Below are 18,353 nucleotides of genomic sequence, written 5' to 3'. Positions count from 1 at the left end.
TTAGGTTTGATTTTGTTTCTGGAATAGCAAAAACCTAATGAATAAAAGCTCCCTCATTACAGGAAAAAAAATTGGTGAAAATATTTTATTAATTGCACTTACGTCACTTGCTCCAACACCTTGATGGACAAACGAAAGGACCAAACTCCTTTTCGGGTCCAATTGGTTCATTGCTGGCATCGTGTAACACCAAACCCATACAAAAGTTCCAAGTAATTGATATTACATTATCTGAAGTTAAAGACAAAGATTTTTTTAAGCAGAGATCAACAATATCTGTATCAGATCTGTTGTGCAATTAGAGATGGTTTTTGTTCCGAAGTTCTGCCTAAAAGAGATCCTGGAAAAATTAACCATGCGCGTTGGTTGACCACAGCCAACCGTATACTGCGACTGTATGTGGCAACTTGCAATCCTCCGCAAAACCTTCTTCTCTTAGTAGAATTCATTATGAAAGTGTACGCACCTGTGGTTCCAAATTAAAACTCGGCCATCGATTGGATATGGTTCCGTGCATCTATGGAAAACTATTAATGTGTCCAGATATCTTCTAAGAGAAATCAAAGCAATCGTTGATAAAGTGACTAAAACCAGCGCATATTTTGCCCACTCGGAAAATATATTAGTAGCTATGATTGCCTGAGAAGACATGAGAGTTAACTTGGTATTCGACGAATATTAAAGGTTAGAAGTCAACCACCAACAAAAGGGCGAATATTCAGAATTGCCGATATAAATTGGAACGCCGAAGATTACACGGAGTTAATTAAATGGAGCGGGTGCACTATCACTGAACCACCACCAACATTGGAACTGAAAAATGATGATCTATTAGCAGCTATTAAGGATGGGTCCTTCATTAATGTAAGTAAATTACCATGTCACACTCCTTCTGTGCAGAGATGCATAAAGATTGTGACAGAAGCGTCCAGCAGAGTTTGTGGCCCCTCGGCAAGAGATGATTTCATAAGGGTTAGACTAGAAGGTATAGAAAATTTACCCTCGTTTGACAATAAAAAAGAGTATTTTAAGGCAAAGTAAAACAGATTATATTAATTTGATTACATTAATGTGATTTTGTTCCTTCGGGTGCCTCAAAACCTAGCAAAGAAATAAAATAATAATTCTAAAGTATTAAAATATTATTTCCAATTTTTTTCCTCAATATAAGTGAGGTAGTATGTTTCACTTTTACACTATTCCAGATCAAAATATTGAGGTTGAAAAAAAATTTCTTTAGTGTCCCTGGGGCGCGGCTAAAATTTTTTTGAAAATTCTGAAAAAAATTGCCTTAGTTGTTTACCCATCCTACCACAGATTATACAAATTATAAACTTTGTATTTTCTTTATTGTTTTTCGTGGTTCCAATTTTCGGAATCGGGCACTAGTTAGGTAACTAGTTTGCGCACATAGCACGCCCACTTATAGCCTCTAAAATTGTGCACAGCGCCTGACCGGCACAGTTATTAGAGAGATATCGGAAAACCGAATAGCGTCATGCAGTATTTACGCGTACCTTATCATGGTTACTATATGCGCCGAGTCAATTTTTAACGCAACACCCGCTAATAACGTTACCGCCTGACGTAATTTGCGGATCAATTACACCAAGCGCTATTTCTAAATAACGTTTAAAAATTGCTTAAATGGGCATGTGCGGGTATTTACAACCTGGGCCGGCCGGCGAGATTTTATTTTAGGTTATGTTTGAATTGTTTTGAATTATTACTTTAGTTTTATTAGGTAATCTGATATTTAAGTAGCTGGGATTAGTTTTAATTAAATCAATATGGCTCAAAATATGGATTCCACCTCTTCCAATATTAAAGAACCTATAAAGAGGCTTAGATTTACAGCAGATGACGACTTAGCCCTTCTAAGAGAATTTGTTGCTTGTTGCCCTAAACCCACTGGCAGACGTTGAACAATAAAGCACTGGAAATAAGCACTTTAGCCCTTTAATTTTAAAATACCTGATAAACAAAACGATTTCAATTTTTAAATTCAAAGTTAGGTTAAAGTTAAATAGCGGACGCGACGCGAACAGAATTCTTTCCGATCCGATAACTATAAATGAAGAGAGTTAATACCACCTCACGTAAAGGAAATAACACCTGGCCTTATTAACGTCCATGCACGCTATTCGGTTTAGCGATATCTCTCTATTACACTGTTTATTGTTATTTTACGCGAGTTTATTTTTGCGCACAGGAAATTTGACTCGTTTGCACATCGTCATAAAAAACAATTTTCGTACCACGAATCAGGGACAAGATTTTTATCTGTATACTTATAGGATACCTAATCTGTGATCCTACCACTTTTTTTTTATTATACTAACTCAGATTCCCCAAAAAAAAATTTTTTGGCGTTTTTCGGCCCACCCTACTGTAGAACTTATACTTTGTACCACCCTGTACTTTTATAATATAGTAATTTTTTCCAATTATTACACAATCCGGTTTTCATAATCGACGAAAAAAATAATTACCCCTAGGGCCATATCGGATGTAACTCATTATAATCGACTTTAGTTCTCAAACAGGCACCTAACGATTTTTAAATAAGGTTACAAATTACAAATACCGATATTCATTCTTGGGCAATCATATTAAGATGTCGTAAAAATATTTTCTACAAACTACTACTGCGTACGTTGATATTATTTGTTTTATTAATGAATGATTTTAAAATATACAGTTCAAGGTCTATGTCTCGCGTTTCATTTGACATTTAAAATTTAAATTATTTGTTTCAGTAGGGCAAATTAAATTCATAAACGCACTCACACGTGCGGCATCGCGTCATTATGAAATATATTTTACAACAATAATTGTAGTTTAATTAATGGGGTAGATTTGGCGTGCTGCATGAAATGGCGTTCGCAGATTTAGGACCGGGAAATAAACTTTTATTTAAACAATTGACGTGTATTTAATGTGTGTAATTTGATTAATCGGTTAAGTGTTATTTAACAATTACTTACAAAAGAACCTTTTAAATGAAAATAGTCTTGATAAAGACGAAAATGTACAGGGTGTCCCGTTAGGGTGAGCCAAAAAAACTAACCTATGGAATTTATGGGTTAAAATGAACCTAATAACCGAGAAAAAAATATCCCCGGAAGACAGGATTTTTAGCTCAATTTTAAAAGGTGTCGGTGAACACTCGAAGTTTTCCATTTATACAGGGTTGTTCACCACATAGAACACGGAGTATTGTAGCTATAAACGATTAGATTTTTACAAATTGTAAGTTTTGGGTTCGTTGAAGGACTATTTGAGCTACAATTTAAAAATAATTTTACAAGATACAGAGTGTCCCAAAAAAGTAAAAACTATTATAGTTGTATTGGTTATAGTTTTAAATGGAACACCCTGGATATTATTCTATTTTTAGATTCTACGATTGAAATAAAGGTAAATTTGATTAAGGTTTATCACACTTAAACCTTACCGTTTCAAAAACGGTATGTTTTCAATTTTATGAAATTGTAGAAAAAAATTTAAGGTTTCATTTCTCCAAGACTATTAAAGGTTTTAATACTAAATATTTACTGAAGATTTATTTATTGATCAGATATTGTGTTGCAATAATAAAAATTTTAGAACCTTATACAGAGTGTCCAAAAATTTATATTAAATAATTACTAGCTTTAAACGGCAATAATTTGTTTAATTTAAATAGAACATACTGTATATTTTACATGAATCAGATGCACAATTTAATTGTCTATCAAATTGTATTTTACTATTTTTCACCTATCTCTTCAAGTTTTCGTAGAAAATGCATTTTCTTTTAATTTAGACCTCATTTATCACTATACCCATGGAATATTGACATTTTAGATTTTTTTTTGAAACAACATATGCACAATATGTACAGGTGATAAAAATAATAATATTGCAAGCACATTTGTTTACAAAAAGAAAACTATTTAAATCTTTTTAAAAGAGTATATCAATTATTACTAATTATTAATATACCACCATTATTTTTCCGCACAAAAATTGGTTAATTACATACTTAATTGTTTTTATTAATAAATAATTCTAAATAAATGTGGATTTGGCTCAGAAGTCATTACAATAATAAGTTATGAAAGTGAACGTCTCTGTTAAGCATTCGCAAAAAAATGAAATAAAATTTATAAGGTGTTACTTTTTACCACACTGTCTAATACACATACAAAATTCAGTTTTTTAGTATTTGGAGCAATTATTATTAATCAACGTAAACAGTCAATTAATCTAGTTTGAATACTGGGATCATATTAATTGGTTATCTTCAACAAAAAATATTAAAACAGTTTTTTTATCTTCTAACGAAATAAGTGAACTATATTGACAACATTAGTTTCTATACTCTTTGAAAATTTGTTACATCTTTAAAAATAATCTAAAATGTCAATATTCCATGGGTATAGCGATTAATGAGGTCTAAATTATAAGAAAATGCATTTTCTACGAAAACATGAAGAGATAGCCAAAAAACAGTTTAATACAATTTGATAGACAATTAAATTGTGCATGTGATTATAAAATATACAGGACGTTTTATTTAAATTAAATAAGTTATTGGCGTTTATAGCTAGTAATTATTTAATATAAATTTTGAGACACTCTCTATAAGGTAGTATTTAGTTTATTATTGCAACACAATATCTGATCAATAAGTAAACTTCAGTAAATATTTAGTATTAAAAACTTCGATACCCTTGGAAAAATGAAGCCTTAAATTTACTGCAATTTCATAAAATTGAAAATATTTCAAAAACGGTAAGATTTAAGTGTGATAATCAAATTTACCTTTATTTCAATCGTAGAATCTAAAAATAGAATAATATACAGGGTGTTCCATTTAAAAAAATACAACTATAATATTTTTTACTTATTTGCGACACTTATCTTCTAAAATTATTTTAAAATTATCCTTCAACGAACCCAAAACTTGTAATTTGTAAAAATTTAATCGTTTAGCTACAATACTTCGTGTCGTATGTGGTGAACAACCCTGTATAACACGTAAAAAATCTTTTTCCATTAAAAGTACCATAACTTTAAAACGGTTTACGATAAAAAAAATTACATCGCGGATTCTTGTAGAGCATAAAATTTCCTAAAAAATCTATCTGAGAGTACCTAATCTAGTTTTTTTTGCTAAATATGAAAATTTTTAATCAATAAACAGTGACACTACATATTTTGATTTTTTTCACTTTTCAAAGCTTATTTCAAATATACGAATTATTAAATTGAAAAAAAAAATACTTTCAGATAGATTTTTTAGGAAATTTTATGCTCTACAAGAATCCGCGATGTAATTTTTTTATCGTAAACCGTTTCAAAGTTATGGTACCGTAAAATGGGGGGAATAGAAACAAAATTTCTGAAAAAAATCAAATCACGATTAAACATATTCAAAGTAAAAAGAGTCAACATATCTAATTTTTCTATCATTGGTAATACACAATAAAATGTAAAAACTATATTTTTATCTGTGGCAGCACTGTTTCTGTCAATCAGCTGATCAATAAATGTGAGATCGATTTATCACCCATTTTGTATGGCGCGAAAACTTTATAAATAAAATATTTATTTTTAAAGTAATACATAAGCTGGTACACACAAAACACATACACAAGGAGAAGTGCGAGCGCCTTGCTAAATATTGGAAAGTGAAATTGACGTTTAAATTTGACACTGTTGACAAGTCTACTGCTACTAGCGCCCCCAATATCGCTTGTAGGAACTACGGACTAGACTGTCACGCATGGCGGGAAGTTTTAAAAAATAAAAAATTTTAATTCTTCATTTATTTTTAATTATGACATAGATAAAAACACAAAAAATACACCATTTTTTAAAAATATGTTTAATATCAATATCAAATATACAACAGAAATTAATTTCACCACAATAAATTAATAAAATTAAAAAATAATGTTACAAGTAGATCAAGAGACAAAATTAATTATAACAAAACTGAAAAAAATGGCGTCATAGATGGCTTAGAAATGACGATATATATCATAATTTTGAAAGTAAAATTATATAGGAAATGTCATCGATCATCATTTTGAAGCCAACTGGACGATTATTTCAAACATACAAGCTGAGTTCGTTCATAGTGCTCTGAGAAATCTAGATAAACAAAGAATAATAAATTAAAAGTATTCCAGGGAAAAAGAGAGGAAAAACCTGTATCGTCTCTGATATCTGTCAGGGTTTTGTTGAAAGTGTCATCTTTTTGCTCGAAGTTTTCAGGTCGATTAAAAAGATGACATTTACAACAATACTTTGCCGTAACTTTCACAAATATCAGAGAGAGAGTACAGGTATTGCCTCTCTTTTCCTCTGGGATGCTTTATATCTGTTCTTCTTTGTTTACCTATATTTCTAAGAGCATAATGCCAAACACGACTACAGTATATAATAATTTCAATATCCTAAGTGGAAAGAAAAAAGATCACCTTTCTGTTTTGTACTATGGTCCCTTTCTTCCGATGGCTCATCTCGTTGATATTTAGGAAGGTATCCATAAAATATATATTTTATTATCGGTCCTGGGATGAAAAAATATAAAATTCAATTTCATTTGATGATCCTTTTCTGTCACCTAAATCAGGAGAATGACAATGAGCATGTTAAGATGAAAAAAAACTTATTTATCAACACTTACCTACACGTTAGTCCAAGGAGTTTTATCAAAAACCTATATTTGCCTAAATAATTTATGTATTCAATTTACAAAGCAAACTGCAGCGTGTAAACAAAAGAAATAAAATGGCGACAAGTCAACAGTCAACGTCAACGACCCGACAAGGAGAAAAGTGGTGTTCGAATAACAATTTATGGGTTGCAAAAAATTGTTTTTGTCTCCTTTCAACGCACACTTTAGAAAGAAAAAGAGATGAACAGTTATACTGAAAGAATGTCAAGGTTTTATCTGTCACTCTTGTCAATAATTTATCGGTAAGGAAGATTCCTAGAAAATCGCTTGTAGTCAAGTTTTCAACCATTTCCAGTTCTCCCATAAGAAGTGTCATCCACCTGCTGGTACATGTAAGTTGTTATATTATATTATTGTTAATTATTGTTAAACCTACTTAAATATGTAATAATTTACTGTTTCTAATCATCTTGTTGGAAGTAGAATAGATAAAAACCTTAACATTCTCAATGTGTGTTTCTATTCTCCCGAATAGCAGGTGAATAGAAACACAAATGTTATTTTTATTTAATATTTATACGCATATTTTTCAAAAATCAAATTATATGTATACGCAAAGAACAAACAAAGACCCATGTTTTAAAATATTCGGGAAAATAATACCACATTTTTATCAACCGGTATATCCCTAATAGCCTACGAAACTGTTTCTATTCACCCCATTTTACGGTACTTTTAATGGGAAAAGATTTTTTTCCGTGTTATTTAAATGGAAAACTCTGAATGTTCACCGACACCTTTTTAAATTGAGCTAAAAATCCTGCCTTCCGTAGATATTTTTTTTCTCGGTTATTAGGTTCATTTTAACCCATAAATTCCATAGGTTAGTTTTCTTGGCTCACCCTAGCGTCCCTTTTTGGTTGAAATTGTACTCTATCTAGCTGTTATTATAGAGTGAAAGAAGGATTCGATTTGCACAAGCCTGTTTCACTTTGTTGCAGGGCCGTATCTAGACCAAATTTTCGGGGGGGGGTTTGGCTTGGAGGAGGGGGGGGGGTACAAAAGCTGCTAGGAAAAAAGCATAATAAAAAAAATCGCTTTGGGCTACACTAAAATCTTAATTGAAAATAAAATTTTAAAAAAGTAACAGGTACAAATTATTAATATTAAAGGATAAACTGGTCTTTTCACTGAAAAAACGGTTGACTACCTCTTCGATATGGATATTTATTTCTCTATGTACGCTTAATAGAGCAAGTCCTGTCAATCGCTCCTGACCTGTAGAGTTACGTAGGAAGTTCTTCTCGCCTAATCTAATATAATCGTCTTATGCCACAACCGCACATGCGGCATTTAGCGAACTCCGAGCGCTCGTCAACTACCGAACGCTCGTGATCGGACTTCGCCTTTCCATCCACACATGCGGGCTCTGATAGCAACAACATAGAGACAAGCGCTCGTTCTCGTCGCCGATCGAGTCGCCGAACTCCGACTTCCTCATCACACACATAGGAAATCGGCGAAGCTTCGATCGGAGATCGCCGAATACCACATGTGCGGTTGCGGCATTAGGTTGAAAAAAGACCTTTCTGGAGTAGCTGTTGACACTGGTAGAGTTGCTAGGATCATTAATAAAATGTATATATTTGGAAATATACACTGGTTACACTCCGATTATCGTTTCGATGGCGTTTTTAGGTCGGTCGACTGCAGGTAGCTGCTTCCATTTTTGCCGCCACAAGGCTAGTTCTGCCGCTAAAGTGTCATAGTCCAAGAATCCTTTGTCTAATAACAGAACAATAACAACATTCAAAATCTTGTCCTTGTCAAACTTTTGCTGTTTTAAACACTTGAATGTTGAAAGTCGAAAATCGAAAATGACATTTGCTTTCAAAGTGGAAAAAATGAGGTTAGGATGTATAATGTATATTCATTAATGACTAAAGAATACATATATAAGGATAAATAGCACCCGAGACCAAACTGTGACCATTCTTCCAAACAGTGCCGTAGCACCTATTTTACTTAGCATTGCCGCTTGAAGGGATATTTATATTTTTGATATTATATGTTTTAACTAGGCTTATGGTGTATCGGGTGGTATCATACTAATTAATTACGAAAAAAACGTATTAAAATGTTGACAAAAGGTACATAACTAGTATCGACGTGTAGTACATATCAAGTACATATAATATCAGAAAAAGAATTATCGAATTCAATAAAAAAAACGCTAAAAAGGTGTAGGGGACTGTTTATTTCCCTATAAAACGTAACTTCTGGCTCTTTCTTATCATTGCGCCTTTTACACTTGAAAGCTGAACAAATTACCATTGTAATAAAGTTTATACAAAGTTCACTACACACAATCAACTATTAAAAATCGCTAAAATTGTCGCTGATGACCAGCTGATGATGTCGTTATGTCTAAAAAAAGTTGGCGTCTAAGGTCACAAATTCTGCTGCAGCCCATATATGGGCGTTACATGTCCTTGTATTCTTTAGTCATTGATATTCATCCATCTTCTTCTTCTTCTTTTTTGTTTCGTTCTTACTTGCTTACTTAATGATCCTTGCTTTTTAAAAATGTTCGGCCATAATTTCGGGGGGGGGTTTGAACCCCCAAAACACCCCCCCAGATACGGCCCTGCTTTGTTGTCAAACGAAAGATGCTGTAAACAAAATGTTCATAGCCCGCATTGTCTCTAACTGTTTCTAAGATACAGGGTATTTGTAAAAATTGGATCTCTGCTTGAGTAACTGCCCAACAGACAATAATTAATACAGGGTCCGGCAATAGTGCGTCGGGCATCTGTAGCTCCTGGAAAAAACTTAAGAATTTTGTTTTGTGCGAACCTAAAATATGTACGAGAATGTATTTCAGGAAAATACTTAAACTTCTATGGGGTGGTTCAAAAAAGTGTAAGTGGATCGGTATGTTTTTTTTAAAATGGAACACCCTGTATATTATTGCATTTTTAGCTTCCTTTCAGATCACTTTTACATAATCCTAAGATATATCGTTTTTATTTTACATATCGGAATATAGGGACAGAACTCAGAAGTGACACAATTTTTATTTTTTGGCGACTTTAAGAATGTGGTAGAAATGTAGCAGCAGGGGGTCCACCGAAACCAGTAAAATTTTGAAAGTGGTCCACGAGAAAAATAAGTTTGGGAACTACTGCTTTAGATGGTCTATACTTACTTTGCTATAAATATCGTAATTTTAAATCAAACAGGGAGTTCAAAATCTACGCCAAACTTTGTAAAAGATAAATTAATTTTTCTTTGTTTTTTTTAATAGAACTGTATATTATTTTTTTATTAGATGGAGAGTCAAAAAATGACCATTTTTTGTATTTAAAGTAATTCAAAATTTGTAATGGTTTCGCAGATACACGCAGTATTATTTCATATGGCTCTTTCAACGGAGAAAAATCATTGGGTGGCTTTGATAAAAATTTACTGTGGAAAATGTCGTATGAAAAAATATAAAACCCCGAATATCTGCAAAACCGTTAAAAACTTTGAAATACTCTAAATACATTAAAATGTCAATTTTTTAATTCTCCATCTATTGAAAAAATAATATACAAGGTGTTCTATTTAAAAAAACGAAGAAAAAATGTTTAATATTTTAGAAAGTGTGGTGTAGAATTTTGAACATTCTATATGATTTACGAACACTAGATAGAAAACTTTAAAAGTGTCCGTTTTTCGTGCCCGTGAGTGTATTTATTTTTAACCCCTCTTTTTTCCACTATTTTACAAGCGCAGAATTATTGAACACCCTGATTTCACAACTAAACACACTTTTTATCTATTTTTCGATAAATATTTTTTTGAACTAAACTAGATATTTATTGACTGATTTCTTTGATGTAGCTGGTAATTTTATGAGAGAATATGAACAAAGACATTAAAGTATGATTTTTTGGCAATTCCATTGTAAATAAACAGGATGCAAGATTTATTTTAAACAGTCTCATGGCGTACCTATATTATTATAATTCCAATGATTTCGCATGCTTTATATTCTTGTCATATATCTTATATCATTCGTAATGTACATATTTTAAATAATTTATTATACAATTTTTATATTAACTAACAAGGGACTTTCCATTGTTCGTTGTACGTAGAATTTTTTTCTTGATTGTCCATAATTTGTATAAATACCTAGGTACCTGAGTAAAAGAGACTTATTGAATATTGAATATTTTATTATTTCCTTTTTTGATTAATTCCAGTTTATAACTAATCAGTAAATCAATATAAGTTGATGAAAATGTAAAATTCGCAATTCCTGTTCTAAATGCATACCAAAATTAATCCAGAAAATGGAGAAAACCCATATACAGGGTCCTGCAACAATACAACAGTGCGCCGAACCTCTCTGTTGCATGTATTAATAAAGAACCAAGAAAGGGTACAGCCGGATTAATATGGGAAATCTGCCACCGCGGCTTTTTTTGACCTGCACTCATGGGATCGATTTGGTGTGGAATCAAAATAATTCACCTAAATTTTTTTTTATACGGTTTTTTTACATTTTCAAAAAAATCTTTCTTCAATTTTATTTTTATTTTTATAGTAAAATTCAAAATTAATTAATGATGATTTTTTCTAATTCTTAGAAGTCTAAGATATGAAAAAATAATATGTTTATGATTCTTAAACGAAAAGCTGATTTTTAGCGGAGGAAAGAAAATTAAAATCTTTATTTTTTTCACCTTTGTGAAATACTATGTCACTCACTAAAAATCGTCAGAAAATGTCTTTTATACTCCTTTACACTCAGGATTTTTTTGAAGTGGTGGAACAATATGAAAAAAATTAAAAACCCATTTTTTTCTAAAATCTTCTTGGACTCATTTTTTTATGATAATCTTATGCTTATTTTCGGCCAAGGATGTATTTTTAATGAAAACATATTTTCAACGCATTTTTTTAAACTAAACAAAAATATAAGTACGAATATCTAGTTAAAACGGAAGATTTTAGTTATTGTTTCGCCACTTCAAAAATTCCTGAGTGTAAAGAAGTATAAAAGACATTTTCTGACGGTTTTTAGTGAGTAGCACTAAAACTAATGGCCAGATTCTCGGGAGCCACAGTATTTTTGTGCCAAATTTGGTTGTTTTGCGGTTTTTGAGTTATCGTGTTACAAACGGACAGACACACCATAAAAATATTTTGTATTTATTTAGGTCATTTAATGGTCATAACTGTCGGTATGGTCGGCTAAAAATGCGTTTTAAGTAGATCCCACTAAATAATATATATCATAATTAAATCAAATAATAATTTAATATAATTAAATTATTGTGGTATCGATTATGACAGTGCTGAAATAATAGTGTTACGTTTTTTTTCAAGCGACATCGACACCTTGAAAATTTCAATGCGAGAACACATGGTTTCTTTCTTTTCAGTGTGAAGAGGGTATTATAAAATAAGTATATGTAGTTATGGTGGAGTGGGGGATCACGTAGTGAACATGCCAATTTTAGTTTTTTAAAGAGAATAAACAAAATAGTGAGCAGTGTTGTTTGATGACGACTGTGAACAATACCAGACTGTGATTTGTGAGTGTGGAGAATTGTTATTGAACTGTTGTTGGCAGGTACCTAATATAATATTTTTTTTTAAATACAAATTATAACTAGGTTTTATAAAATTGGTAATATTTCGTAAATATATAAATAATATTTTTTTGGCTAAGTTTAAAATGTTATATTTTTTTTATTTTTAGCCTCATTTCCTTGATTTCTTTAGCAAACTGTATATAAATATATCAACTTTAATTTGTAAACTCATTTTATTATAAACTTTAGGATTTGACTTATTATACAGGGTTAATCGAAAGGTTGTTTTTTACCTTAACTTTAAAACACCCTGTGCAATAATTTCGTGAGCTAATTTTCCTAAAGCGTTATTTTATGGTCAGAACTATGTCTCCTGAGCATTTTCTTTTTTGACTCATGTCAATACATGCCTTAATACAATTTTTAAGAACGAAATGAACTTACCACAATTTTGCAATTTTTTCAATTATCGCTACTTTTTGATGTTATTCTTCTGGTGGCTTTGTGGCTTAATTATTCTTGTGTATGATTGAATATGGTTCTTGGCGTCGAAAATTGTGCAAAAGTCATTGATCTTGTCGAAGATGGCCGAAATTATGAATATTCGCTTGGCCCTTGAAGAAGAATGGGAAAACATAGTGACATAACAATATATTTGTAGCCTCATTAACATTATGGACCGACGACTTCCGACCGGACCAGCCAATGAAATTTTATACAGGGTGACAGTTTGAAAACGAACAGTATTTAATATTACCTCTATCGATGATAGTATGAAAATTTGGCGAAATACGTCAATTTACATATCAAGGGGGACAATTTTTGAGGTATTTGTTGTCATGTTACTTTCAACCCTTTGACCTCCAGGCCGCCTACCCCTAAAATTTTAAATGGTAACCCCTATTTCTTTTACCATTTTTGTATTATTTATAAAATTCCCAAGAAAATAATGGAGTTTATGTAGAATTCTATAAGAAACACAAAAATGGTAAAAGAAATAGGGGTTGCTTTTTAAAATTTTAGGGGTAGGTGCCCTGGGGGTCAAGGGGTTGAAAGTAACACGACAACAAATGCCTCAAAAATTGTCCTCCTTGATATTATGTAAATTGACGTGTTTCTCGCCAAAAATTTTCATACTATCATCGGTAGAGGCAATATTAAATACTGTTCGTATTCAAATTGTCACCCTGTATGTATATTTAGGAGGTCTGAGAATAGGTTGTTATCTATTTTTTATACCCCTAAGTGGTAAGGGTGGTCCACCCCATTTTTATTAGACAAATTTTTTTATTTTTATTTGTTTACGATGTGGCATTAAAAAATACACACAACTCTAAATTTTCAGTTGTTATGATGTGGCAATAAAAATGACTGTTGTTCCATAAAAAATATTTATTTGGCAAAACAAAGTTTACCGGCTCAGCTAGTGTTTCGATAAAGGGTTTAGCCGGATTAATATGGGAAATCTGCCCCGGCGGCTTTTTTAACTCGCACTCAAGGTCGAATCAAAATTTTAGCTCTTTAACTGAAACGGTTTTCGAGATTTTCAAAAAAACCTGTTTTTCAGTTTTATTTTTATTTTTAAAGGAAAATTCAAAATTAATTAATGATTATTTTTTTTTAATTCTTAGAAGTCTAAGACGTGAAAAAATAATATGAAAAATATAATAATATAATATAAAAAACAAAAAAATAATATGAAAAAATTAAAAACTCATTTTTTTTCTTAAATCTTTTATTTCAAAAATCTTCGGGGACTTTTAACAAAAATACGAGTTAGTTAAAACAGAAGATTTTAGAAAAAAATGAGTTTTTATTTTTTTTTCATATTGTTCCACTACTTCAAAAAATTCTAAAAAATTCCTGAGTGTGAAGAAGTATAAAAGACATTTTCTGACGATTTTTAGTGAGTGACATATTTCACAAAAGTTAAAAAAATGAAGATTTTAATTTTCTTTTCTCGGCTAAAAATCGGCTTTTCGTTTAAGAATTATGATCATATTACTTTTTCATGTTTTGATATCTAAGAATTAGAAAAAAAGCATCCTTAATTAATTTTGAATTTTACTATAAAAATAAAATTGAAAAAACAGTTTGTTTTGAAAATTTCGAAAACCGTTTGAGTTAAAGAGCTAAAAATTTAGGTAAATTAGGTATTTTGATTCGATACTAAATCGATCTCTTGAGTGCGAGTCAAAAAAGCTTCTTAACAGATTAATATTCCTAACCACAAACCTAGAAAATTTGCAAAAAATCCGCATAAAAAAGAAATGCTCTATATAAAAAAAAAAAAATAATATACGGAAAGGAATTTAAAAAATCTTTTTTATACATAGCTTTGAATAATCTGTAATAAACATTTTTTTGTTAAAATGGATATTGTAAATAATGTTTATCGTTCAGACCCAATATTATTACAAATTCTTGCCCATTTCGATTTGTGGTCTCTTGGGTTTCAGAAGAAATTTGACCATTGTTTTGGCCTTAACATGCCTAGAAACATTATTTCACAGTTTAATAGAGTCAGAATAGTAACACTGTCTCAACAGGGCTACCGGCAAGTTGCAATAGCTGAAATTGTAGGAGTTAACCAAACGATGTTTCGCAAATATTAAAAAAGTTCAGGGAGGCAAACAAGGTTACAGACCGGCCTGGAAGAGGTAGAAAGAGAGTTACTACTGCTGTGCAAGACCGTCAAATATCCCTAATTGCACGACGCAATCCCCTGCTTTCTAGTACTGCTTTTAAAAATGAGTTAGCTCGCCTTGAAGAAGTAAATGTCTCAAGGAAGACCATAGCAAGAAGACTCCATGACAGAGGATTACATTTAAGGAGGCCTCTACGTGTTCCGAAGCTTAATTTACAGCACAAAATTACGCGACTACAATGGGCTAAGGAGATGAGAGCAAATGGACCTAATTGGAATTGCGTCATGTTTAGTGATGAAACAAGAATAGGCCTAGTGTCAGACTCGCGACGAACTTTGGTCTGGAGAGCATCTGGAAGACGAGCACGCTTGAATGCAGCTCAACCCCGTGTCCCCTTTCAACGGGGAAGCATTATGGTATGGGCAGGTATAATGCACGGAGCTCGAACTCCTCTTGTTTTTATTGATGACACAATGACAGGTGCCTCATATCTTAGAGACATTTTAGGGCCTATTGTTGGTCTATTTCGAGGGGCAGTGGGGGGTGAATTTGTTTACAGGGACGATAGTGCTCCCCCCCATCGCACTTTGGCGGTTCGCGAATTTTGTGAGGAAGAGGGTATAAGAAAACTGGTGGCCACCGATGTCTCCAGATATGAATGTGATCGAGCATGCTTGGGACATGCTAAAACGCCATATTGCCAAAAGGAATGATCCCTCCCTTACCCCTTCATCCGTACCTTAAATGAATTGAAAATTGCTGCGCTTGAAACATGGGAAGCCATTCCTTAACATCTTCTGGACAACTTAATTGAGAGCATGCCACGTCGTCTCACAGCTTGCATTGAGGCTCGAAGAGGCAATACAGACTATATTTTGACACTAAAAATATTATAAGGTACACGAGTTATAATTGCCAAAGAGCTTTTATTTATTATTAAGAAACGTGGAAAATTGTTGGCAGACATTTTTCTCGTGGCTAAAATGCCGGCAGACAACGCGAAAGAGGCATGAAATTTTAACAAAAAAAAATAATCGCATACATGCATGCCGATTGGTGGAATGTCATATTTATTTACTTAAAAAGCCGTTGGCAAGAGGGCAGATGAAAAAAATCGTGGCTCAATCAGCTGTAGACAGTTATCAAAAGCTCGATATTACTCTACAGGGTGAGTCTTGGATAAGTGCAAATATGTTCATGGCTGATATCTCGACAAAAGAAATATAATTTCTCTTTACCGTTTTTCAAATGAGTCCAAAATAACCGTTCAAGTTTGAAAATTTAAAAAGGCATTTTTAGAAAGATTTATGAGTCACCTATTTTTTTCTGTATTTGCATCCATTTTGTAGTGTCGCAACAAGGTTGTAACCATAGATAAAAGACTTATACTATTAAATAGATAGGCAACTTATAATACATTTCAATTTTATTATACAAGGGCGCCTCTGGTAGACGGAGGAAGAAATACTAATGGAAGAGAGGGGTGTGGGGAAGGGGGGTTGTTTTAGTTAATTTAAAATATATTTAGACATACATGTAAGAACACTTTGTGTGCTTTTAATTAGGTCGAACATATTATAAACGATAAATCAACTGAATTAAAAGCATACAAAGTGTTCTTATATGTCGGATATTAATTAAAAAATATATTAAAAATACTAGAAATAGTATATATTAAGTTGTTACAGTTATAATTTAATCTTTGGCGGTTTTCAGCAAATAGCAGGCAGTTTTACATAATTTTCCTCCCTTTGAAGTGAATTGGAAACGGCTAGGTATATAATTTTGGTGTAGGCAAGATTCCCAGTTTGTTTCCGTTTGGGACCTGAAATAATAAAAACAAATTAAATCAGATGTAATCATCTGCTGATCATGCTAATATAAAACGCGCGTCCTTAATTCCTTACATGCACCGTAAAAAAATTTAAATAACTGCTCTGCAAGTAGCATTTATTAGCAGTACTAATTTAAAAAATCTATAACTGTAAGTAGATATGTTTAATTTACTTACCATTGTATCCTTCGGAAACCAGGAGTACAACAATTAAACTCCATGATAAAAAATAATTAAAAGTTATTACAAAACACAAATTGTCCCACCATTTTTAAAAAACATTGTCTAAAACAGAATACTGGCAAAAAATCTGAAGGAATTTAATTTTACAATAATTCGACAAATCAAAACGAAATCAACCGTAAAATCACAACAAAAGCGTCTCTGAGTGACAGTTAAAAATCAAATTTTATTATTGTCAGATATTGACATTTGCATTGTTAATATTGACAGTTTTAATATTTTGCGCCTCTGCATCTTGGAGGAAAAACTATTTTTAATGAACTGTCATTTCCATTTAAGTTTCCCAGCCATGGTTGTAACCATAGAGTAAAGCCGTAAGCATGGTAGATTAAAAAATTATACCGTGGGTAAATTTGCGGTGAACAGGCAGTTGTACAAAGTTTTCTAAAATATAAAGGAACATTTTTAAAAAATGCACGATTTTCAAGGCGGGTAGCGTTCTCTGAAAGCGCTAGACTAATATTGAGCTTTTGATAACTGTCTGTCGCTGATTTAGCCACGATCTTTTTGTCTGCTCTTCTGCATACGTCTTTTAAAATGAATAAATATGACATTCCACAAATTGGCATGCATGTGAGCCATATTTTTTTTCCAAAATTTCATGCCTGTGTCCTTTCGCGTTGTCTGCCGGCATTTTAGTGACAAGAAAAATGTCTGCCAAACAATTATTTTTTACGTTCCTTAATAATAAATAAAAGCTATTTTCGCAATTATAACTCGTGTACCTTATAATATTTTTAATGTCAAAATTTCACCCTTTCGATTGGTCGCCCCCGCTTTAAGCCCCGGGATCGCGCTGGCAGACATGACTATTTCGTGATGGCTACACATAAGGAGACTTCACAAGAAAAATTAGGCATGTAACGATGATCAGGTTTTTTTTATGTAGCCAGTACTTAGACTAACCCTTAATCGGTGCAGTATGCAATAAACGTCTCATTTAATGAGAAAGAACTAAACACATTCCATACCAATAAAATTACAAATATTCTACTGACTACAATAGCAATATTTAAATCTAATGTGAAATAAACAAGAGCTAAACAGGGCGGCCAAATAAACTACTATTTAATGAATCTACTTTTATTATAACAAATCTTCGTTTTTTTTCAGATATACAAAGCCAAAATGATTCAGGCACTGGACAATCGGTTCGTCAGCTATTCAAGCGAAGAAAAAAAAATAGGACTGACAAATTTCTTTATCCTATTGGTTGGAATTATACTCTCTGTCTGGTTCCTACAATTCCTGTGGAAAAGGAGGAAGCTCTATAAGGCAGCTAGCAAATTGCCTGGACCCTTCGCTCTGCCGATTATAGGGTCAAGTCATCTATTTCTTGGACAAACAGCTGGTATGTTTTAACT

At 32.2% G+C, this 18,353-nt stretch overlaps 1 protein-coding gene across 1 annotated transcript in view; it reads left to right on the top strand.

Moving 5' to 3' along the window:
- Positions 1 to 12,199: 12,199 nt before the first annotated feature.
- LOC115888687 (cytochrome P450 4C1-like) overlaps positions 12,200 to 18,353 on the top strand; it is a 36,778-nt gene continuing 30,624 nt past the window's right edge. The window contains exons 1-2 of the mRNA XM_030908468.1: positions 12,200 to 12,302; positions 18,103 to 18,340. Of these exons, the coding sequence (XP_030764328.1) occupies positions 18,118 to 18,340 (223 nt within the window). The 5' untranslated portion in view covers positions 12,200 to 12,302; positions 18,103 to 18,117. The remainder of the gene's footprint in view (positions 12,303 to 18,102; positions 18,341 to 18,353) is intronic.

Source organism: Sitophilus oryzae, unplaced genomic scaffold (genome assembly GCF_002938485.1).
Source record: "Sitophilus oryzae breed Bouriz unplaced genomic scaffold, Soryzae_2.0 scaffold_806_pilon_pilon, whole genome shotgun sequence".
In the NCBI taxonomy this organism is placed as follows: Eukaryota; Metazoa; Arthropoda; class Insecta; order Coleoptera; family Curculionidae; genus Sitophilus; species Sitophilus oryzae.
The sequence above is the reverse complement of the archived record's forward strand: the minus strand, read 5'-3'. Positions and strand labels throughout refer to the sequence as shown.